At 41.0% G+C, this 23,434-nt stretch overlaps 2 protein-coding genes across 2 annotated transcripts; both read right to left on the bottom strand.

Annotated features, from left to right (window-relative positions):
- Positions 1-1,181: 1,181 nt before the first annotated feature.
- On the bottom strand, positions 1,182-5,768 carry LOC124691056. The gene is made up of 7 exons (XM_047224342.1): positions 5,634-5,768; positions 4,584-5,147; positions 4,381-4,455; positions 3,613-3,677; positions 3,310-3,512; positions 3,003-3,229; positions 1,182-2,610 (listed from the first exon to the last, which is right to left on the bottom strand). The coding sequence occupies exons 1-7, from the start codon at positions 5,766-5,768 to the stop codon at positions 1,291-1,293; spliced, it is 2,589 nt and encodes an 862-aa protein (XP_047080298.1). The 3' UTR covers positions 1,182-1,290.
- A 1,644-nt stretch (positions 5,769-7,412) lies between these two features.
- On the bottom strand, positions 7,413-20,149 carry LOC124693566 (myosin-6-like). Its single transcript, XM_047227049.1, has 39 exons — positions 20,035-20,149; positions 19,481-19,609; positions 19,163-19,306; positions 18,886-19,031; positions 18,596-18,752; positions 18,452-18,510; positions 18,200-18,359; positions 17,683-17,832; positions 17,443-17,579; positions 17,216-17,362; positions 16,996-17,097; positions 16,143-16,200; positions 15,934-16,035; positions 15,154-15,191; positions 14,918-15,044; positions 14,672-14,842; positions 14,438-14,569; positions 14,253-14,362; positions 14,098-14,158; positions 13,474-13,651; positions 13,176-13,381; positions 12,420-12,539; positions 12,003-12,101; positions 11,311-11,523; positions 10,975-11,114; positions 10,761-10,875; positions 10,623-10,661; positions 10,452-10,535; positions 10,210-10,380; positions 9,878-10,033; positions 9,601-9,786; positions 9,247-9,375; positions 9,090-9,160; positions 8,913-9,012; positions 8,782-8,838; positions 8,489-8,545; positions 8,288-8,368; positions 7,849-7,931; positions 7,413-7,752 (listed from the first exon to the last, which is right to left on the bottom strand). Exons 1-39 carry the CDS (start codon positions 20,035-20,037, stop codon positions 7,638-7,640), a joined length of 4,533 nt encoding a protein of 1,510 aa, XP_047083005.1. The 5' UTR covers positions 20,038-20,149; the 3' UTR covers positions 7,413-7,637.
- Positions 20,150-23,434: the final 3,285 nt, after the last annotated feature.

The following is a 23,434-nucleotide window of genomic DNA, read 5'->3' as shown; positions in this document are numbered from 1 at the left end:
TCTATAACATATAATAATATTTACATGCATATATTTTTAAAATAGATAGAAAGACCGTAAAATATATAGTAAGATAACATCAAATTGAAAACAAAAAAATTAATTAAATATAAAATAAGTAGAAAAAAGGTAATTTGTGATACTAGGGGTCAGCCCAATGAACAATTATTTTGAAACATGGGAGCATTTGTTTTAGAAAACATGAAGCAGCTCTTCCAGATATGTCAGGATTGCTTATTATATTTATATGTACTCGCTCCGTCCTAAAAAAAAGATGTCATAAATTTATTAAAATTCAGATGTATCTGAACACTAACTCTGAATTTAGATAAAAATCTTGCATATAGGAAACAAATCTTGTTTATTCAAGGGACAAAAATGTTGCATCCCAGAGTTTTAAAAATTTACTTAAATAAATTTAAAAAATTGCATCTACAGAAAAAATATAAAAGAAAAGATGGAAAGAAAACCAATAAATGAAACATATTATGAAAGGAAAAAATATAAAATGAAAAAAAATCCAAACTAATTCCTATCTAAAACTAGAAGCAACGCACACCTACGAATGAGAAAATGCTAAACGAAAAAAAATGCTCGAACCACATCGAACAAAGACACACGAATACTTAACAATTTTTCTCAGATCTAACGTCTTAAAACATGGATAAAGAAAGACGGTACTACCTCCGTCCCAGTTCATAGGGCTTACGCGTATTTCTAGGTCATAAATTTCATCAACATAATACAAGATATATATTACAAAATATATATCATTAGAAAGCTTAGATGCTCTACTTTTTAATAATATAATTTTTGTATTACATAATTAATATTATGTTGGTTAAATAGACATCTTACGGATACGCGCAAACCCTGTAAACTGGGACGGAGGGAGCACACTCTTTCAAGCAACATCACAGCTCCAGGACGGTGCTAGCCACCACTTGTCTTTCGTCCACAGATTCAATTCCTCTTTTTAGCTCTTGTGCTTCCTAGGTGGGCCGGCCCACAACTGCAAATGCCCACGTGAAAACAGATGACGGAAATCCATCCCAGTAGACAAAAAGTCCACGCGAGGCACGATTACCAAGCCAAAAATGTACACAAATCGCAAAGCAGATACAATCGGACAGTTTAACATTCTACTGACTCTAGCTTAATTCTCAGTATAAAACCGTTATAAAAATACACAAACATGTGTTTCAATATACATGAGCGCTTTGCGTCCAATACATGAAACTTTACTCGTTAAATTGATTATGTGAAATTAGTGCACAAGGAATGTTTGGTTCAGCTGTCTGATAGCGTCTCTTCAGACGAAGCACCTGTGTTGCTCGCAGTAGCACCGTTCAGCCCTGCTGCCATAGCAGCGGCCCTCTGGTTCAGATCCATGGTGTCACCGCCGGTCTGGAAAACCTTCTTGTCCAGACTGTGCAACTCCACTTTCCTCTTCAGAGTGCGCTTCAAGGGTGCATCAGGCATGACATGCGGTTTCTTTTCGTCAGGGAACAGAAATGCAGCAGCTCTCAGGCTATCATTCAGCGAATCAGCCGCGGAATGACATGGCGCTTGGGTGTTCGGCCACATCTCCGGGTTAAGCCAGCTTGTACTGGTCTTGGCATCCTTCGTAAGCCACTGAGGAAGGCTGTTGATTGGCTGTTGGTTCATGGGAAAGACCTGAGACATTCTGTCGGGTACTTCTTGGCACCAGTGTGACCTGTTGTCATAGTACGACTTGTGGAGCTTCGATGTCTTCCTACGCCTGGTGCCACTTTTTCCGTGTGAGGAAGAACCCACAGGGAAGCTTCCCAGAGACGAATTCCTCAGCCCGTTATCAATTCCATGAAGGTTGTATCTGCCCAGATTTGATAAATGATGCTGGCCTCTATCTGAAGCACGAGCATTCCGAAGGTACACATCACCCATGGAAAGGTTCGTTTGGGCTGCAAGAAATGGAGACTTTGAGCATCCAGAGCATGAACTGTTCCCAACATAATCTTCCGCTATATGCAGAGGTGGTGCAGATCCTAGAGCAGATGTTCTAATTGATTGATGTAGATCTACACCTAGAAGCTTCTTTTGCTCCTTGTCCCATTGCTTAGCAAGATCCTCGGGCACTCTCGAGCTTGAGAATTGTAGTCGTGTATCCCTCATCATTGCATTCCAGTTATTCGTTCCATACCTTCTCACTCCAATCCATAGAAAATCTAACTCTTCTTCCGACCAGGGAGCCTGGCGTCTTTTGTAGGAGTATGTACCGAGTCTTTCGGTCAGTAAATGTGATCCACTAGACTTGCCTCCATGAAACAGCTTGCTGTGCCCCAGGGTAGACATGCCGCTGTCCTGGAAACCATCCAAGCTGAGATCTAAACTGAACTCAGGAACCTTATCCATTATTCTGAATTTCAGTTCTGAAGGCATGTTCTTTGGTTCCTTGGAACTTCCAGCTTTCCGTGACGGAGTTGGATCAAAAAAGTTTGAATACAGGGTATGCAATGTTGAGGTTCCCTCTTGATGTTTCTCTTTAGCATGGATGGTATCTTTCTCCTTTGTAAAGAACAACCTTTCAATTGGTTGAGAAACGTGTTTCTGTTCAGTAGCAAAATGATCCTGTAGGTAGCACAAAATGTTTAACCCATAGATAGATAAGGCGGTATAATACAAGTATCAAGATTGTAAACAATACGGTGACGGCAAAATAAAATGTTCAGTTTAGAAAACCACCCACAGATCAGTGAAGTGTGAAGAAAAAATAACAAACTAATTTGAATGAAGGGTACAACTATGTTCAGTTAATCCACTTCACAAGTGGATTGGTGGGGAATTGGGGGGATTTTGACTTAGATGGGATTTAATCACCCTCAATCCATGCCAATCCCATTCAATCCTTGAGAAACCAAACAAGGCCTAAGTGGGTGAAACATAGGGATACTTAGCGCGCGCCAAACAACCAATGAAGCAGTTCCTAAAAGATGGTACAAGTATGACTCTACCATTCTCACCTGATTCCTTTGAACTGATGAGTCATTCAGATCGAGAGGACTTTCTTCAGGTGATTCAACACAATTCAGGTTGATCTTCCCTGAAGTAAATTCGCCTTTCTTATTCTCCTGGACCACTTGATCAGAAACCTTTGGATTTTCCTGCAGTTTACCCCTCTCATCATTATCACCGTCCAAGACAATGACTGGAATATGTTTTGTTGAACCTTCAGATTCTAGAGGACCATCTGTAAACAGATACACTGGTTAGTTTCAACCTATTTAAATTTATTTATTCTGCCTTGCTGCCTATGAAGAAACCCATTACCATGTAACTCCTTCATTTCAACAACATCTGGTGCTTCAGTAACATGATGTAGAGTTTTTCTCAAGTCCTCTGCTCTTACATCTTGCTTACTGATCTCTGGCACACTAGTAAATTCTGACACTAATGTACCATTACGTTCTGAAGTTAAGCTTTGGTTTACATCTTCAGCATTCTGTTGGGAAACGGTATGCTGCATGTATGAACTACAAAAGGAGTATTGAATTAGTTATTCCCACATGTGTATCTACCAATAACATCACTCCGATGTCAAATGAAAGTGCTTAACAAGCTCAAGTACGTTACCTTTTTTGTTCAAGTAAGCCTTGAGATGGTACCTTTAGTCCAGTACTTGTTCCTGTTATAGTCATCTGCACATAAAATGTGTCATACGGTTAATGATACATGTGTAATTTTGGATCCCTTTAGCACTGCTACATGCATTTCCAATAATATAAGGTGCAAACAGCTGTTCTACAGCTTCCATAACCTTTTAGCACTTCTACAACTTCTTTCTTGTTAAGTACTTAAGTATAAATATGATTCATTGTTGCTGATGAGTTCATCTTATATAGCGAAATAAATCAGGCAATGTCAACTTGTTTAGTATATAGTTTATACATATTTCTCTTTTATTGATTCATTTCACCTTTTTTCGCATCTATGCATCTATGTCATAATTAGTTACAGATCTCTAGCATGACATATAAATAAACTGATGGATGGATTATTCTTGTTTCTAAGCTAGCCTAAAATTGTAGGAAGCCCTTTTTACACAGAAAAGAACATATAATATGTATACACGAGGTAGACGAATATACATTTTCAAAATTATCACGATGGCTTGGTAACATCATATTTCACACAGAAATAAATAGAAACCAGAAACAAGTATGGACAGCATTGCCATCTGGCTATTTCACACAAGGACTTCCATAAAATTTGAACTTCAAATTTTCACTTTGTTACTATTTTCTTATATCCAAATCCAGGTTCTTAAGAAAATAACAATAAAGGGCAACTCGGTGCACAAAGCTCCCACTTTGCACAGGTTCGGGGAAGTGTCGGACACACCTTGGGGTCTCTGTACGCAGCCTTTCCTTGCATTTTTTGCAAGAGGCTGTTTCCACGACTCGAACCCGTGACCTCCTGGTCACAAGGCAACAGCGTTACCGCTTAATCAAATAACAATGTACAAGAAAAACAATTATACTACCATGAATATGAGGACAGATGTTAACGAGTGCCAGAGTGGTAGGATAAGGGGGACAACATACCTTATATGCAGTATCCAAAGAGTTGCCACCGGTTTCTTTGAGCAAGGGTGCATCACTAACTAAGAAACTTGGTGGGCTGCATGTCAGTGTTGAGCACCTTTTTCCATCATCTTTTGAATAATCTTCCTTTGCTGATTCATCCAAATTAATTTTCCTTTTGACACGCCTACGGAAGGTGAGCAGAGGACTAAATCTGTCCTTACACTGACTATGTCTGGCCGTATCATCTGGCGCTTGATGATAACTTATTCTTGCAGGGGCAGAGTTATTAGAATCTTCTGCCTGGTTATTTGTCCCGTCATCATGCCTAAGATCGCATGCATAACTCCGCGAAGGAATTGGATTAAATGCATCATTACTGCATTGTAATTTATCATTGGATGCCTCGGCTATTGGAAGACTGGTGGCACAACAAATCTCAGGTAGCTCTGTCTGTGGCAATGATTCACTTAACTGAATTTCCTCTTGTTCTTTCTCTAATGGATGCGCACATGGCTCAGCTGTTTCTTTTTCAGCGCTCTGTTGCACCGACTTGAGGGCATCATGTTGCTTTGTGGAGGTAGACTGCCAATTTTTTCAGAGAAAAAGCATAAGATAAAAAAGAAGGTAGACGGGCAACATAAGGGTATAGAGCCATATGCTTATAGTGCCTAATTTATGGCATAATATAATTCAGGGAATATGTTTATAACCTCCTTATCATAACAAATATAATGTCCTGGGAACATGCAGCTATTGACATTTTAGATACAAATGTATGCATCATACTGGTACATACAATTTTGAAGCACAAACGTTAGAGTTCCGGAAAACATGTAGCAGTTCATATTGTACTGTTTGGCACGGCAACTTTTGTGCCCGCCTTAAAAAGGTCATGGAATTGTTAGCGGTTCTATTGCCGTCTTAGGAAAGGCGGACAAACCAGTAGCAGCAAACCTAATGCGGACAACCGGATGCAGTAAAAATAAACATTTAATATCAAAACTCTACAATTAAGGAAAGAGACAAGCCAGGGTTCTCCATTTTAAACGAGTCGTTATCGGCAGCCACCTCATGTTTCGAAGCTTCACCGCCGGCAACCCCGCCACCAGAAGCGGGAGAAGGCTCGGGAACCACGCCGTCAGCTGCCCGGGCCTTGGATGCGCCGCGCTTCCTCTTGTACGTTACCGTTATCTTGGCGCTCATCTCGGACCACGCTGAACTCTGCTCGAATCACCTGCATAGCAGAGCAAAATGATGACCGTGAGGCGTAAATAGTCGCATAGACTTTCGGGACATATAAAGCGGGCTTTGGACGCGGAATAGAAGATATTTCCATCGTGCTGCTAGGGATGTAATAAGGATAAGGGCAGCCTCGATCTATCGTTTGCATAAGGACAACGCACTCGAAGGTTATAACAAAAATTAAATCCACACATGCTCCCCAACTTCCCGTCAGTAAAGCTAACACATCCGTAGCGACGTAGAGTAAAATTTCTGAACCGAAACAGGTAACTACCATGGCATGCATCAGAGCTGAAATGCACACGACACTACCATATCTAATCCTGTTTACCCCTAAGCAACCTTGAACACTGCAGCTACTACCGAACCACCATAACTACGAGCTCCAAATCGACATTGCCCCCTTCAACGGATCATGCAGAATCAATACCGATAGGGCAACCGACTGGAACTGGCGCCTTGAGGCTTCGGCGGCACGGCTTCCTTTCCCCAACTCATCCGCTCAACAAAAACTAAATCGCCAAAACACCAGCCGCCACTCGCGCACGGAGGCCAGGTTGAGAGAATCGGGAGAGCGAGGAAGGAGGAGCCATTTACCTCGACCGATCCGGCGTGGCGGCCGCGGCGGCGGAATTTCGGGCGAATGAATTCCGGAGCGGGGACGGGATAGGGACAGGCGGGCAGGCAGGAAAGTGTTTTTTCCCTTGCCTTGCTCCTCCTTTTTTCTTCTTCTTCAATTCAATGCATAGGAGAGGTTGGAGCAGCGGCCGCATTCATTCCTCCCTCCGCTGATGTCATTGGACGGGAATGCCCTCTGGAACCTGCGCGTGCGCGTGCGGCGCAGGTGCCCAGGTGACGCTATCCCGGCGAAGGGTAGATTCGGAACCGGGAGTGTCAGGAGCGGTGCGGGTCTTTTTTTTTTTTTTGCTTTTTGTGGGAATGTTTCCCTCCGGCGAGTACCGGGCGGTGTTGGCGCGAGAGTGCTCCGAATTCTACCTTTCGCGTGGTCCAAACGCAGAGCTGCTCTACTGTGCAACCTCCAGGATGAACCTTACGATGAAATTTACAACACAAGTTTGACATACCCCATCTCCAATAAAAAGATAAACTGTTTTTGAGTTACTGATTACTATTTTCTATATACTTGTAGATAGGTTTTAATTTTGCGTTAAAAAGTGTTTACAATAACCGCACTTAGATAGTGGCTAACAGCCTAACACTGATTCAGTGAATATTCTGTTGATAAGGAATATACTGAAGCAAAATGCCAGGCTATTGTCACCCCACTGAAGAAAATTATATAAAGCATCCCGTCATTTTCAACACTCCAGACATATCCTGAACTCAACACTCCAGACATATCCCCACACACACAAATTGGAAGTCTGAACCAAGATCATGAAGTATCACACATCATTTAGCAGACAATAGCCAACCAAACAAATACGTGACAAGTCGCACAATGTTATCTGGTATATAGATTTCTTTCTGCTTGCTCTGTTGATTTACACTGTAAATTTGTACAATCTATAACTGAGGTGGGAAAAGGCTGCTAACACATTTGCTTTCTCCCAACGACCCCTGCCCCAGGGTAAAAGACGGCTTCAAACTTGCCCTACAAAGAATGATTCGCCTCGCTTTAAAAAAGGTGTGGCTTTTTTTCTACTATCAAGGGAGGAAATCCCATCCCAACCCTAGTGGCTACCTATAATATAGCTGGTGAAAATGTAACCCAAAGGAGGCACGCACGCAGCGGAAAGGGTAGAGAAAAAATGTACAACAAATGAAGATATAATCTGACGAGGTATATTAGCTCGAGATTTCACGGCCCTAATCCTGTAAAAACTGGAAGGCGGGGTTCTCGACCAGCTCCTCGGCAGGTTTCACGTCCGAGAAGTCCTTCTCCTGTATCGCGTTGGTGATATCCTCCACTGAGAATGGGATGCTGAATTGCAAAAGAAAATTGTTAAGGTATGTGGTCCCAAGCACCAACTGGGCAGTATTATATCAACACCATTAGATAAAATGGTACCCATGTTACCTTGAATTATCATCCAACAGAAATGAACTACTTTCTGCATTGTTGGAATCCTCTGTCATTAGGACCCGCATGTTACTAAGAACCTGAAATATTAGGGAGTACAGTTATTTTTGTCCTTCAATATTGTGTGCAAAGTAGTACTCCATCCATCCCATGACATAAGATGTTATTACAACAATATACTCATATATTGGTTGTAATAACATCTTATATTATGGGACGGGGGAAATACATGCATCCTATAGCTACAACATTAATCAGGAATTCACATTTAGTAGTGATCATAAAGGTTCTGCAACACAGTATCTCAATTGATTCCGAGCAACAACAAAATTGTGGAACTTGTGTACTTTTGGAGCCAAGAGATGGAAATAGCTCATTGATAAGAAATGCACAATTGCAAATAAAGCAGTGAAGTTCTTAAAGAAATGGAGCTCACATCTGACGATACGCTTTGCGTATTGTACTTGTCGTCCCAGTATTGTGTACAAATTCTGTATAATTGTTGGACACTCAAGATCTACAAATGCAAAGAATTGTAGCATTGATTAGACCAGGACGCTTTCATACTTTGCAAAAGAAAACATAAACCAAAAAAGCATGAGAAAATAAACAAAATCAAAAAGTTCTGAGATTTTACCGGACATAGATCATGGACTATCTCATCGTAAGATATTCTGAACTTTTGGAATATAACCTGAAAAGAGTATCAAAAATGTATCAGTACTTGCAAGTTACAATCCACAACTGGGCAATATCAATTCAAATTCAAACCAAAACAGCTCTTGCTTTGTTCATCCAAATTTATGAATTGTGAATCTTACTGAATCCAACGACAAATATGGCAAAGTTATTGGATGATAGCAAGACAGATATACACGAAGCGCATGTTGAAATTCTATACATGTAACAGGATAGAATAGAGCAACGTACCAAAAAGCCAACAGCCTGTCTGATGTGCCTGATTTCGTCCCATGATGATGCTGCATACTGTAACCAAGAAACTTCAGTAATTTGAATCATATACAAAAAGAAACTACGGAATCACACAGCAGGCATATCACCTCGGCTGTTGCCTTTGCACACCACAATTCCAACTCAGCTAGGCCAGCCTTGACGTACTCGCCATTGCTGAAGGAGCAACACTCACGACGAAGGAGCAGACTGCAGAACAAACAATAATCATCTGCTACACAAGCTTCTGCACATACAAAAATCAAAACTCCAGAAAATAAGCTCACCTATTGAATAGCTGTACATTAATGTATGAGAATATCTGGGTGAAAATTTTCTGAGCCAAGACAGGGGGTACCTGGGGAAAAACAAAACGATAGTTAAACATGCATCCAGCTGAAGCGAATCGCATATAAACAAAGAGTCAAAGAGAGAGATGCATACATGATTATCTTGTAGAACTTTTAAAAGGACATTCAAATTCTCGATAATTTTCTGCCAATGGTTGCTCTGAGGTTGACCAGATGACCTTCCAGAAATTCGCAGCATGCTAGCTTTCATTGTTCTTGGAGCCTTGTGATTACCAAGAGCATAGTTAATAATAAATCACAAACATGTTTATGCGCATGTACCAACTACTCCCTCCGGTCGGATTTAATCAACGCGGAGGGAGACCTGCTCATGCATGCCATTAGCTGGTGAGTGCGTCAATTAAATGCGTCCGGAGGTAGTAGCAACTTATAGGGCCTAATGCCTACTAGCAATAAAGAGCAAAAAACCAAAGGGAGGATATGTTACCTGGATGCATAGAGAAATCAAAGATGACAATTCCTTTTTAATATTATCACGGATGATTCCATATATCTTCTCCACGTAAGCAGTTAACTGCTGCTTGAAAAGTAGGGCAGGATACTTGGCCTCAACTTGGCGCACAACATCCGTCGCCTCAACATGCATGTTGGCAAAAGATGCAGAGCGCAAGCCCTAGACAAACAAATTGACAACAACATAATCCAATTATCACATTTGTCAGTCCCCCCTTTTAATTATGACCATGAAAAGGAAAATGACATACTTGAGCCATTCGACCAAACAATGATGTTGGCTGAGGAGGCTTCTTTCGTGAAACACTCCCAGGTGCACCAGCAGCTTTGAGGCTTCTTTGCAGAAGGAAAAGTAAGCTAGACGTATTTGAGAGCCAGTAAGCAAGGTTGTCATTGTCGTCCTCATTCTGCATCAAGTACGGATTCAAAATGTAAGCTGACTTTGACACATCCAAAATTTAAAAGAACATTTAATTTATTTACACCTATTAACTGAATGTAATATCCAATTTCACTTAAAAGATGACCTGGCTACACAATTGTTATACATTGATCTAAGGCCAGAGTTCAGGTTCCAGATTACCTCTATTGCAGATCCTATTAACTGAATAAGACGGTCAAAAACACTGGTCTTCTCAGCCTCAAAAGATTTCCAGTGAAGGAGACATTTATATATGGTAAAAGCAGCAACAGGCTTCCCCTCACAGTAGCCAAGATTTTTCGCTACACAGTCAATTAGTGCATCAACGTTTTCCTACAGAAAAAGTAGTGTTAAGTAACCATGTTTACAGAAGCAGATTAAAAATATATATATTGTTAACTTACCAGTTGCTTCTCAGCCGAAGATTTCCTTAATTTTGGATCACCGTTAGCATAATCCTTAAGAACAGGAGGTGCACTTTGGGGTTCCTGAAAAGGATAATAGGTTGCCTTAAGATTATGGGCACAATGGTTATTGAGAGACTAAATAGAAATATGGAAGTGTAAAATCCAAACCTTTGGCTCTTCAACCTCATGATAGCCATTCTCCAGGTTCTGAATAATAGAGAACGAAGCAGAAGAGGTGAGTAAAGAAACATGAACATTTTAACAGGGGGAGGAACAAGAAACAACATGTTAAGCCATAAATTCTACCTTCGGAACAATTGGAATCGACAAATGTTCAGACATGCTCCTGACTGGCGTGCTCAACAATGCTTGTCTTTGTACTTTCTCATCAGATTCCATGTTGGATATTTTTTCTTGAAGCCTAAAGCAGAATATCAAAACAAATAAGACAATCAACATACTAATCATGGTTTTCTCACCAATCAACATATGTGCAGATATACTTAGGACAAAGAATAACCTTAGCATGGCCATGTTTAAATCATCAATTTTCGACTCAGCATCCATTGCCTTCTTTAGCCTTTCCTCGCTGATTTTGTTTGTTTCATCATATTTCTTTTCAGTATCATCAATCTTCTTTTCAAGAGAGCTGACCAGAGTCTGTAGTCATGAAATGTGAAGTATTAAGTATAGCAACTAGCAAATAACTGCAAAAATATATAAGAATGTGCTGAATAGTAGAATGACAGAGATCTCTTAGAAAGGCATAAAGCAAACAATAGCAGTTCCTTAAATTTATAGTAGAAGCACCAAAAGAAGCAAGTCCTTGCAAGTGCAGATTATGTTCAGGTCTCACCTTAAGTGTGTCATTTTCGTCTCTAAGCTTATTCATCAGCTCTGTATCTATAACAGGAACCTCTTTAATAACTGGAGCTATCTCTGCGACCATCTTGGCTGCCTCTCTCTCCTTCACTAGTGTGTCTTTTGTTTCTTTGTACTGTTGTTGCACCTCTTGCAAGGCAGCTTGCAACTTTGCATTCTCTTGTGATTTAGATTCCTCGAGATCAGCCTACAGCAAACAACCATGAATTAAGCAATAATACAATATCCACAGATTAGCTAATCAAGTATCCACAATTCCACTCCAACAAAAAAGAAGTATCCACAATTCCACATTATCCTTCCATGGAAGAACAAGGCAACTCTTGCATACACAACGAAAAATCTCTGATCCAAATTCCAAAATGTTGTGATGACTCATATGGTGATGATACACAAAACCATGTAAGTTCACTTAGATCACTTTTTGATAAAATGATGTAATTATTGAATGTGTGTATCAGATAAAATACATTACACATCTTACAAAATGCACATTTTACAGTAAGTCCAACCAAACAGTAGGCTGAACCATTGACAACATATTTGTGTATGTTAAATCGAACTTGAAGTATATAAATTGGTGTAAATAAACCCAGATAATGTTTGGGATGCAGTATATTCTTAAAGTAACAATGACATGGAGAAACTTTGTAACGAAAAACTCACTCGCATTCGCTTCTCCAACTGTAGCCGCCATGTGAGCTCTTCAACTTGCTTTTCCAGTTTATTTTTGGCAGCTTGCAAAGCGCCAGTTTCCCGTGCAGCCTGGTAAGCAATGAAAATGAGTAAGAAAGGCTGAACCTGACATGGGAGAGTATATTTCCACTATTCATCGAAGTTTTCAGACAAGCAGTTCACTATACGAATGCCTATAGAAATCATGCACCATAAGGTATATCAGAAACCAGCAAATGCAGCATTGTATGATATCCTGTAATACCAAATTACCAGTGGTTGCAGGAGTGGAAAAGGAAGCCTGTTGACAGGTTTTACTCGAACAAAATTTCCAGTCCCCACCTTGGCATATATTTGTGAAAATATCGTAGATGGAGCATAACAAGTGACAGGTACACATGAACATACCATTTTGAGTTTCCGAAGCTCCTTTCTAGCAACTTTTCCTCTCCAGATGCATTGTGTAGTAATAGCAGCTTTTCTTGTTCTTGAATAATCCAACCTCGCCAAGAATTGACGGCACCGACTCTGAAACAGAAATAAGGATAATAAATATGAAGTTCAAAGAATATTTTTATCAGAGCAAGTAATTTGCATTTAGTGGTACACTTCGTAGAAAGCTAATGTGCGAAAGAGAAGTAGCAATGAAGTTGTAGTGTTACATCAAGGTAATATAGATCTGAGATATGCGTCATGTTTAGAAAGAGATTTAAAAAATAGTTGATTCATCTATAGTCCAGAACTCATAAAATTATGTATAATGAGCAGGCTTTCAGCTCCTGATTTCAGAAACTGAACTGAGAGCCGACCAAAGCTTTCACTACTAAAGAGGAAGCTTCATAAAGTAGAATTCCTTCTATAATGTTGAACCTAAAATAGCAACTATGAAAAAAAATTGTTTCAGAAATTGTGTTGGTTTATCACAGTTTTCTACAGAGGAAATCATCCAGCCAATGACCGTTTTAGAACTGCTAAAAGTACATACAATTAGTGAGACATAACATGATCTCTGCAGCTTCAGAACTACCACTAACTATTGATTAATCTTAAATATTATATCAAGAGAAAAAACTAACACCTATGAACGATATTATTCCCAAATATTGTCCATTTGCTTGTATTCACAAATGCACACAACACAAGCTATTTTAAACTTTATGCTACCTGAATAATGATAGCAGCTCTTGTTTGTCGTCTGAAGTGGATTTCTTTACGTGCAGCCATCCCACGTAAGGATGATTGAATGATAAGCGCGGAAGCAGAAAGTGCAGTGTATGCCTTTCTTGCATTATGCATGCGGTAACTAGTCTGGATTTTGAGTGAAGCAGCTTCTCTGCGGAGACTGCGGTAAACGCTTCTCGCAAGTTCTCCTTCAAATATCAAAAGCCATGTCAGAAAATCATTGCATGAATAAAATTAATCAAGTAGGGCCAAACAGACTTCAAAAGAACAAAAATCTCACCGCGACAAACTGTCTGTATTTGTACAGCTGATCTTCGTAGTGCGATGAAACTCTTCTTGGCCAAAAATGACCGGGCTTTCCTCTGAATCATGCTAGCTGAACGCCCTAGCACTTCATTTCTACGAGCATCAAGTTCAGCCATCTGACCAGCGCGAAGAAAAACCTTTGTCTTGCCAACCTAAATAATCTCATTCGCAAAAGGCATATACAGTTTAGTCCACGCATCCAGGAAGGAGTTCTGTTCTTGGGAGAAATGTCTATGTTATGCGATTTACCCACTCACTACAAAAGCAAACTTACAGCACACATATATTGCACACTGTTTTGAACATCTCGAATCTAGTCTATACAAGTAGACATGATGTAGAACATATCTTTCATGCATATCAACATAGATATTATTAAGTATAGACAGAAAGATGGTGAATTTTTCTGAACTAGCATCACACCCATATGTACCAGCTAGTATCAAATGCATTAACCATAGAAGGTTACATATGAAAAGCCTATATCAGCCCACATTAATTAACAATGGTGTTCCTAAACACAAATGTATAGTCATTGAAGTATCAAATACCACATATCAATAATGCTAAAATGATAGTTTCTCTTCAATGACCATACCTGGTAACCTTGTAGATCTACCTTCTCTAAGAGCCTTCTTACAGCAGTGATCTCATCAGAACTTGTATCAATGAACACAAACCAAGATCAGTAAAAGGCTCAACTAACTAAATCAAGAAGCAAGAACAGTTATCCATTGATAAGTAATTGAATACCTTCCAGTCAAAACACTCGGTGCAAGAATACCGAAACGATCAATGAACTCAAGGAATGTTCTTCTAGTTGGATACCCAGCACAGCTTATCCTAATTGCTTCCATAACCCCCTGAGGAAGCCAATATTAGGACTGCTGTTGGAAGTCTGAAGCAAACGAAAAATGCCAACAAGAAGAAAATCTTACTCCACATCTGAGCTGCTGAAGAACATTCTGGTTCTCAAAAATTGCTGGCTTCAATAAACTATTAGGCTTTACACAACGGATATAGTGGGGCTCGGTTGCACTCAATGTTTCCAAGAGAGATTGCAATTGTTGCTGCAGTTCACATATAAAGTGCAAATATTACAAGTGTGAAGAATTGAAGAGACTAGAATTTCAGTTGAATCGATAAAATAATAAAAGCAACTGATTCTGCACCTTGAACCTGGAACCAATTGATGAAAATTTTGACGATTTTGAGGAGTCCTCGGAGAGAGGAGGGAAAAGGCATGAAACAAACGAACATCCTGAAGCACCCAAGAGAGCCTGATGCTCAGCAATCACATAATCCTTGTTCTTGTCCAAAAATAAGTCAGTTTGATACGTTACCTACAAATTAACGTCTTCATTAGATTTATTCAAAAAATATAACCATCTAACAAAGCAAAGGCAGTTCATACTTACATCGCCAGCATAATGACATATTGTAAAGTCTGACCGAGATAACTTTGGCTTCACAAAACGCTTGTGATTTTTGAATGTTTGGTACAACTTCTGAGCAAATGTCTCATGTGTCGATCTTGGCAACATACTTTAAGACAAAAACACATGTGCACAGGTTAATCTATTTGTAAGATTAATTTTTTCTATGCTACAAAACTAACAGGTGAACACAATGAGATGATATGACTGATCCATACCAAGCTTCATCTAGAAGGGCAATAATCCCACCAGGTTTCTGAAATGGTATGAAATGAATGCTTAGATGGAACATGGCAAGACAGTAAAGCAACATAACATACCAGCGTGTTACAGCAATGTCAAAGCTAGTACATAAGTTATGTTTAACTAGCAATTGGGGCTAAGTATCAAAGTGGTTAGCAAGTATGTCTAACTAGGTACGTTCTGCATTGACAGGATTTCTTGTGTTTCATGTATTCTTCCTCATCCCTGCATCAGATGAATGTCTGAGATAGTAGAGAATTATTGTTTGGTAGTTGTCTGTAATACAGGATCGGTGGCCCTATGTATGGCATGGACACAATATAAATAACACAACATAATAAACTAGTACTGAAGCGGTTATTGGAATTGATCCACAATGAACCACTATTGGTCATTAGTAACCAATGCTAGTAGTGGTTATTTGGCATTGCTTATAACAAATCACTAATCATGGATAATAACTACTCTCTCCGTCTAAAAATAGGTGTCTCACTTTTGTCTAGATACGGATGTATCTAGATGCATTTTAGTTAGAGATACATCCGTATCTAGATAAAGTTGAGACATCTATTTGACTATTTTTAGACGGAGGGAGTACTAACAGTGTACGATTAAATGGGACCTCATGAACTCATGCAAACATGGGGTATCACATTTCACCATTCGGTATCTCGGGGGAGTATAACAATATGCACAGACCCTTATTTTAATGAGCTTGATTATTTTAGGCAATAAAACAAGCTGTGTGCAAATACCTTATCAATGAGATCAAGAATATCCTGGTTGTCAACGAACTCAATGTAGCTCCAGTCAATTTCTTCTTTAGTATACTCTTCCTGCTCCATCTTAAAAACATGCTGCAGAAAACCAAAACTTCAGAGTTAATCATTTCTCTATAGATACAAGAACTCAATAACATTTAAGCTATTGGCTGAGGACCCAACTAAGAAAGCTAAAAACTTGCCTGATTGAAGTGTTGCTGGAGTTTTTCATTTGTCAGGTTGATACAGAACTGCTCAAAGCTATCAAGACCCAAAAAAATGTATCAGATCTGAGAACTACACATAATAAATCCATAATATGCAAGGGAATCAGTGAGAAAAAAGAACTCATGAAAATATAATAAATAACTAGACAAAAATATAACTAAGGAAAAGAAACCTTAAACACCATCACTACACATAAGTCCATATACAAGCAGACCTGCACACACCGACTGTTCAACTAACATCACCCAACTGTGATGTGATCATGATCTCCGGAACAAAAAACACAAGTTCACATCGAACATGCAAAAAAATAATCCCAACGTTCATAAAAGAAAAGAAAAGAAAAGAAAAGAAAAAGCAACACAAAATGTTCTATACAAAGTGTTATATTTCTGCCATATACTACAGGCAATATGTATGATCTTGCAGAAAACCAACCCCTAATGAACCTTTAGCATGTAATCAGAGGTACTCCCTCCTATCCACAATAAGTGTCGTGGTTTTAGTTCAAATTAAACTACGACACTTATTATGGATCGGAGGGAATAGTAAGAAAGGCCTAACACTGTAGCACCTTTCATCAGTGGATAGAGTTCAGTTATTCAGAAAAGGAAACAAATGGAGCTCCGCTGTGAACAAGAACTTCAACTGGGAGAAATAGCTAGTAATCATGACATGATTACCAAAAGGCATGCAGTCAAATAGACACTCTTTTAACAAGAATTAAAGCAGGCCCAAACAAACCAACAGTTTTCTCTCAATGTCAATCAAATTGACAAAGACACATCCAACACACAATAAATCTACAAAAGCGTACCAGTTAAGCACCTGTTTGTCTTGAAGCTTTCAAAGCCGTAGATATCCAGCACTCCAATTAAGCATTTTGAATTTGGATCTTGACCAATAGAGCTGTTTATCTTATTCACAAGCCTAGTATCAAAAGGTCATTTGTCATATAAGAACCAAAATGAAGCATTTGTGAAACAGTAATGCAGCTGCTTTTGAACTGGAATACCAATCATTGCGTATAACTTCAAAATAAACTCACCAGTCAAACAACCGTGAGTACACAGTCTTAGCAAGTGCATCTCTACTACCTTTGGCAGCCTCGGGATCCAAAGTTTTTACTATGTTCTCATCACGGGTCACAATAATGCGTTGGCACAGTGAATCTTTTAGTGCTTTCTCATCGCACCTACAAGGAAAAAAAAATTGAGATTTTGTCAGATGCATAAGAGCTTGACAGTTTCTAAAAAGAAGCCACAGAACACGTACATGAAGAGCTCAGCAGCTGTCCTTAAATGGAACATAGATTTCTCATTTTTAGGTTTCGACGAATCTACATCATCCCCTTCTGCAAACTCAACATTTCCCAAGTGGAGAATGGCAGCCACAATCCGGAAAATTGCTTCCTAAAGTAACGTACAGGTATGAGGTAAAGCTCAACAAGGGCAAATAAGCTTCAACTGATCAGAAAAGGAGCAACAGGAGAACATTGCAGAACCAAACACGTACCTGCTCTTCAGAACTGATTCCGCATATATCCATGGCCTGTCTAGTTTCAAGATACTCCTTTGATTCATCGAGGCCATCAATCTTATAGCAGTTAGACTGATTAAGATAGTGGAACGTACTGGGATCTCCTAGTTTGTATCTCTCCCGTTCCTGACATGAAAAATAGCATAATTTAACCACACGCCGCTTGATAATATGACATGCAGTATTTCAAACAGTAGAGGGATATCAAGTTCAGTGTCTTGATAGAGTGAGGGTAGAACAATGGTAGCCACAGCCCACATGGTCATTACTATTGAATAACTTTCATGTATACAGCATTGATTCACAAAGGTGCTGCTATTCCCATTATGAGAGTAACAAACAATTAGGAGAGAAAATACTGTCGCAGGAGAGGGACTAGAACTCTTCAATTTTAATAAAATAGTGCATGCCACAAAAAAATGGTAAGTGTGTATATGGTTATATAAATTTGTCTGATAAAAAACAGACATAAATGACAGGTAAGGGGCAGCACCTCAGGTGAGCCAGCACAAATCATGTAGAAACAGTGGTAATTTCTCTCTGCTTCAGATGTTTGACAGACACGAGATCTCTCGAGAAGATAAGTTCTGACAGCAGCACCTGATATTCTCCCATTCTGATCAAACTGGATCTCGACAAATTTACCAAAGCGACTGAGGTCATAACAGCCAAAAGGAAATTGGTTGAGTGAACCGATAGTTTCCATAATACTAACTGCAACGACCGTATACAGCATGTTTCTTACCTTGAATTATTATTTCTCACAGTCTTTGCATTTCCAAATGCTTCAAGAACAGGATTAGACTGCATGAGGCATTCGATTTAATCAGGCAAACAATAACACCAGATGGTCAAAGAAGGCGAGACTAGGAGTCTAGAAATTAACTACCTGAAGAACTTGCTTCTCCACAGTTCGGCCTTCAGAGGCAGCCTTCCCACCCATGTACGCAAGATACCGCATGATCATTTTAGTGCTTTCTGTTTTACCAGCACCACTTTCTCCACTAACAAGGATGGACTGACTTACTCCTTCATTTAGCATCAATCTACAACAACAGTAAAGTAATCATGAGTTTTCATCAAGTCAAATGGAAAGAGAGAAAGAAAACATATATATTTCCTATTTTTGGAAGTACCTACTTAAATTAGAACAAGCTAGTGATCTCAACATGGACCTACCTATATGCAGCATCTGCGACAGCGAAAGGATGGGGGCTTAATTCACCGAAATCTGCCCCTTTATACTGTTCCATCATCTGAACATCGTACAGATGAGGAAGTCTTCGGAAAGGATTTACAGCAATCAGAATACTTCCAGTATACGTCTGGTTTCAAAACAAAGAAATAACCAATGTGTTTATGAGAAGAATGAATGACATTTCTTTGAATAACATTAGTGCAAAGTATATAGGTAAGACTATATTAATTTAACTTACATACAGAGATCCTAACTTACATAAATTTCGTTCATGTCATATCTAGCTTTCAGATTCTGAAGAACCCCGGGTTCGTGCAGATAGGCGAGCTTCGTCATGTCATCTACTCCGCACGGTGATTCCTCGGGATCCTTAGCGTGGACATGAGATGCCTTTGCTTTAACCTGAAAAAGAAAGGACCAAATTTGAAAATGGTACAATCGCCCTTTTTTAAGTAATTTTGTTTTTATGGAGGTTCAACTTAACATTTTATCCCTACACAGTTTACAGCTATTACAAGTCCACACTAATCAATTTGTCACGGCCGAATCCTAGCAATACCGACAAAAAAAACTTACCGTCTTCCCATTGGAGCACTTGATGGTGACGGTGTCTCCGAGGACGTTTACGACCTCCCCATCAATCCAGGCCTCATCTGGATCCTCGGCCCAAACCTGCGATCCCGCCGCGATGGAAGCTTGAGCCGCCTGCACGGATACAGCTTGACATTAAACACTAGCCACGTATCGCTTACCCCGACAATACACGTATTTCCTAAAACGTTGGCCCCTCATGCATTCCGCGTTGATCACCGAAGCGCGAAACAAACGCGGGCACACACAGACGTGGGAGCTCAACCATTTTCTGGCGCGAACAGGACCGGTACGCCGGACCTGACATTCAGAAGGTTAGCAGCAAGCAAGTCAACGCCTGCGCCACCAGAATCCGTCAGAACCATTTCTCATCCTTGGCCTGAATCTCCAGGGGCATGGTGATTCAGTACAACGGTGAATCCTCCTCCGAAATTTCAGGGGGGCGAACTGCTACTCGTGGTAGTACTGGTCTAGGGTATGCAGAACACGATTGGAGGAGCGATACGGAGGAAGCTAGCTAGGGGTAAGGGGTCGCTTACCATCGATCAGAAGTTGAGAGCAGCGGGATCTCCGCTCCACGCCAGTCCCAAGCTCAGCGCGGGCAGGGGGGCGAGGAGAACCCGCGACGGGGGCGTTGACTCCGCGACGAACCCGGAGGACGACGGCGAGATCCTAGGCCGGCGCGGCGGCCCCGAGCCCGCACGAGATCCAATCACCGCCGCGAGCAGGAGACGGGCCCCGAAACGCCCAATGGAACGCCGAGATCGGAGCGCCGACGTAGCCGCTCGCTCGAGTCCTCACGAGCCCGCCTTGGCTTCCTCTGGTCCGGAATCACTCGGAGGAAATGCGGCGCCGCCCACCTCCACCTCCACCTCCGCACGCCGCCGCCGCCTACCTTCACGTGCTGGCTTTATTGGAGGCGTGCGTGTGCGCGCGTTGCGGCGGCGGTGGCTTTGCTCCCCGGCGTGCGGCTGTCTGCCCCCGAAAATCCCTTGACGACTGACTCCCTCTCTCTGTTGCTGGAGTTTTGTTTTCGCTTTGGCGGAGGAAGGGAATGGAGGCGGACAGGGGAGAGAGGAGAGAAGGCTATACTCGGTTTTGATTTCTTCGTCTCGGGTTTTCCGTTTACTTGCCGAGTCTGACCGCGGCCATTTCTTTTTCTCTTCCGGGTCCTTTGGGTTTCCCCCCTTTGCCCTGCTAGAATCATGCGGCTAACGGGTTCATGGATACTCCTATCAGCTTCATGGAGTGGGAACATGTAGGTTTCTTTGTCCATGAACCCTAAGAATTGTTTTTTCTCGAAAACGATTTAATGCATTGATAAATATCATTTTTTTTAAACCTAATTTCTTGAATGCTAATTGGGGCGCATCGCGACGACTTGTAAGCAACAGGTGCCATAACTTTAAATTTTTAATTGACTTGTAATGTTGTTGATAGGGACGACAAAGAGATGGAAATTAGGTAAGGGCTAGGATCTCGGTAGGGAAAGAGCATGAAAAGTAAGAAAGAAAGTAAACCATGGAGAGAGTTTTGAAGGCAATATGTCATGGTTGAGGGAGTGGCGGGAGGACGAAGGTACACGTGGCCTTCCTAAGGGTGCCTTCGGGTAGTCGCCAACGGAACAAAACTCTATAAATGAAAACACTTGTATGTTGAAACTTACTTCGTCAGGGCAAACCTCAATGTTTGTCGATAGTTGACATTATTCGGGCAATTTATTTCTGTCATCGATTTTAAATTTCTCTCTTACTCCATACCATATTGTAGGGATTCGTAGCATAGAAAACAAAAATTTGCCTACCGCAAGAACGAATAACAAGCCAAGATATAATCTAGTAGATGGTAGCAATGAGATGAGATCATCATATCATCGAAGATCAAAGCGTTAACGAGATAAGTCTCGTGGTTGATGTAGTCGATCACTTGTCGCTTTCAAAATCGCGTAAAAGATCTTGACGGTGCCACAATCGGGCAGCACCTCTACACTCGGTCACACATACGGTGTCGATGAAGATGTCCTCTTTCCCGTTCCAGCGGGCAGCGGATGTAGTAGATCCTTGATACGTCCAAAACGTATCTACTTTCCCGAACACTTTTGCTATTGTTTTGCCTCTAATTTGTGTATTTTGGATACAACTAACACGGACTAACGCTGTTTTCAGCAGAACTGCTCTGGTGTCTCGTTTTTGTGCGAAATCCAACTTTCGGGAAAATCCTCGGAATTTATGCAGAAGGCCCTATTTTACCAAAATATTGACGGAGCCAGAAGGGCAAGGGAGGTGGAGGCCCGAGGGCCCCACACCACATGGCGGCGCGGCCCGGGGGGCCGCGCGGCCATGTGGTGTGGCCCCCTCGGCCGGCCTCCGACGCCCCCCTTCGGACTACTTATTGGTTTCGACCTAAAAACGCACGGAGAGAAGTCGAAGTCGCCAGAAACCCTCCAGAGAGCCGCCACATCGCGAAACTCCGTCGCGGGAGACAGAAGTCTCCGTTCTGGCACTCCGCCGGGACGGGGAATTGGAGGAGATCTTCACCGCCATCACCGCCAACGCCTCTCCATCGACCAGCCATGTTTCCCCCATCCATGTGTGAGTAATTCCCCGCTGTAGGCTGAAGGGGATGGTAGGGATTGGATGAGATTGGTCATGTAATAGTCATAAGATTGTTAGGGCATAGTGCCTAGTATCCGTAGATGTCACTTTTATGATATTGTTGCAACTTGTTATGCTTAATGCTTGTCACTAGGGCCCGAGTGCCATGATCTCGGATCCGAACATGTTATTGATTCATGAAGATATTCGTTGTTTATGATCTTACCTGCAAGTTGTATACACATGTCGTTGTCCGGAACCAATGGCCCCGAAGTGACGAAATCGGGACAACCGGAGGGGATGGTAGTGATGTGAGGATCACATGTGTTCACGGAGTGTTAATGCTTTGCTCCGGTACTCTATTAAAAGGAGTACCTTAATATCCGAGTAGTTTCCCTAGAGGCCGTGCGCCACCGGCTGGTAGGACGGAAGATGTTGTGCAAGTTTCTCATTGCGAGCACGTACGACTAAATATGGAACACATGCCTATTGATTGATTAGTACTTGGATACCGTTTTATTATTATCCGCAAATGCCCATGCTTTGATTGTTACATGAGTTTCTCTCATCCATGCAACGCCCGTTAAATCCGTCCCTGTGCCTACAGTATTTTAATCCTGTTGTTTACTATAATCACTACTGCTGTCTTTATTTCACCGCTGCTGTTATTTCACTATTCCTACTGCTATAAAACTGTTACTACTGATAAACTCTTGCGAGCAAGTCTCGTTTCCAGTGCGGACTGAATTGACAACTCCGTTGTTAAGGCTTACAAGTATTCTTTGTCTCCCCTTGTGTCGAATCAATAAATTGGGTAATACTTCCCTCGAAGACTGTTGCGATCCCCTATACTTGTGGGTCATCAAGACTATTTTCTGGCGCCGTTGCCGGGAAGCATAGCTTTATTTGGAAGTTCACTTGGATTGATATTGTTCGCTGCAAATTCTCCATTATGGGTAAACCTCGCGATACTAAGATCGCCATATTACCATCCACTACAAGAAAAGGTACAACTCTTAGTACCTCTGCTGCTCTTGATTCACCATCTGTGATAAGTAAACTTGTTTCACCACCACAAACTTCAAATGTTGGTACTTCGCTGAATCTGAAATTTCTTCTCATAATTATGATGATGCTTCTGCTGTGCTTGATAATGATGGTTCGTTAGGATCTTTTCTAGATGCTACAATTGCTAAGTCTAGACAAATTGAAAATACTCGAAACTCCTAATGAAAATGCTGCTACACCTGTTAATTCACCCGAGTCTCGTTGAATATTCTAGTGATGATCTTGATGAAGATTATGTAGAGCTTGACGATGATTTTATTGAAAAATGCAATGCTAC

Source organism: Lolium rigidum, chromosome 2 (genome assembly GCF_022539505.1).
Source record: "Lolium rigidum isolate FL_2022 chromosome 2, APGP_CSIRO_Lrig_0.1, whole genome shotgun sequence".
Taxonomy (NCBI): domain Eukaryota; kingdom Viridiplantae; phylum Streptophyta; class Magnoliopsida; order Poales; family Poaceae; genus Lolium; species Lolium rigidum.
The sequence above is the reverse complement of the archived record's forward strand: the minus strand, read 5'-3'. Positions and strand labels throughout refer to the sequence as shown.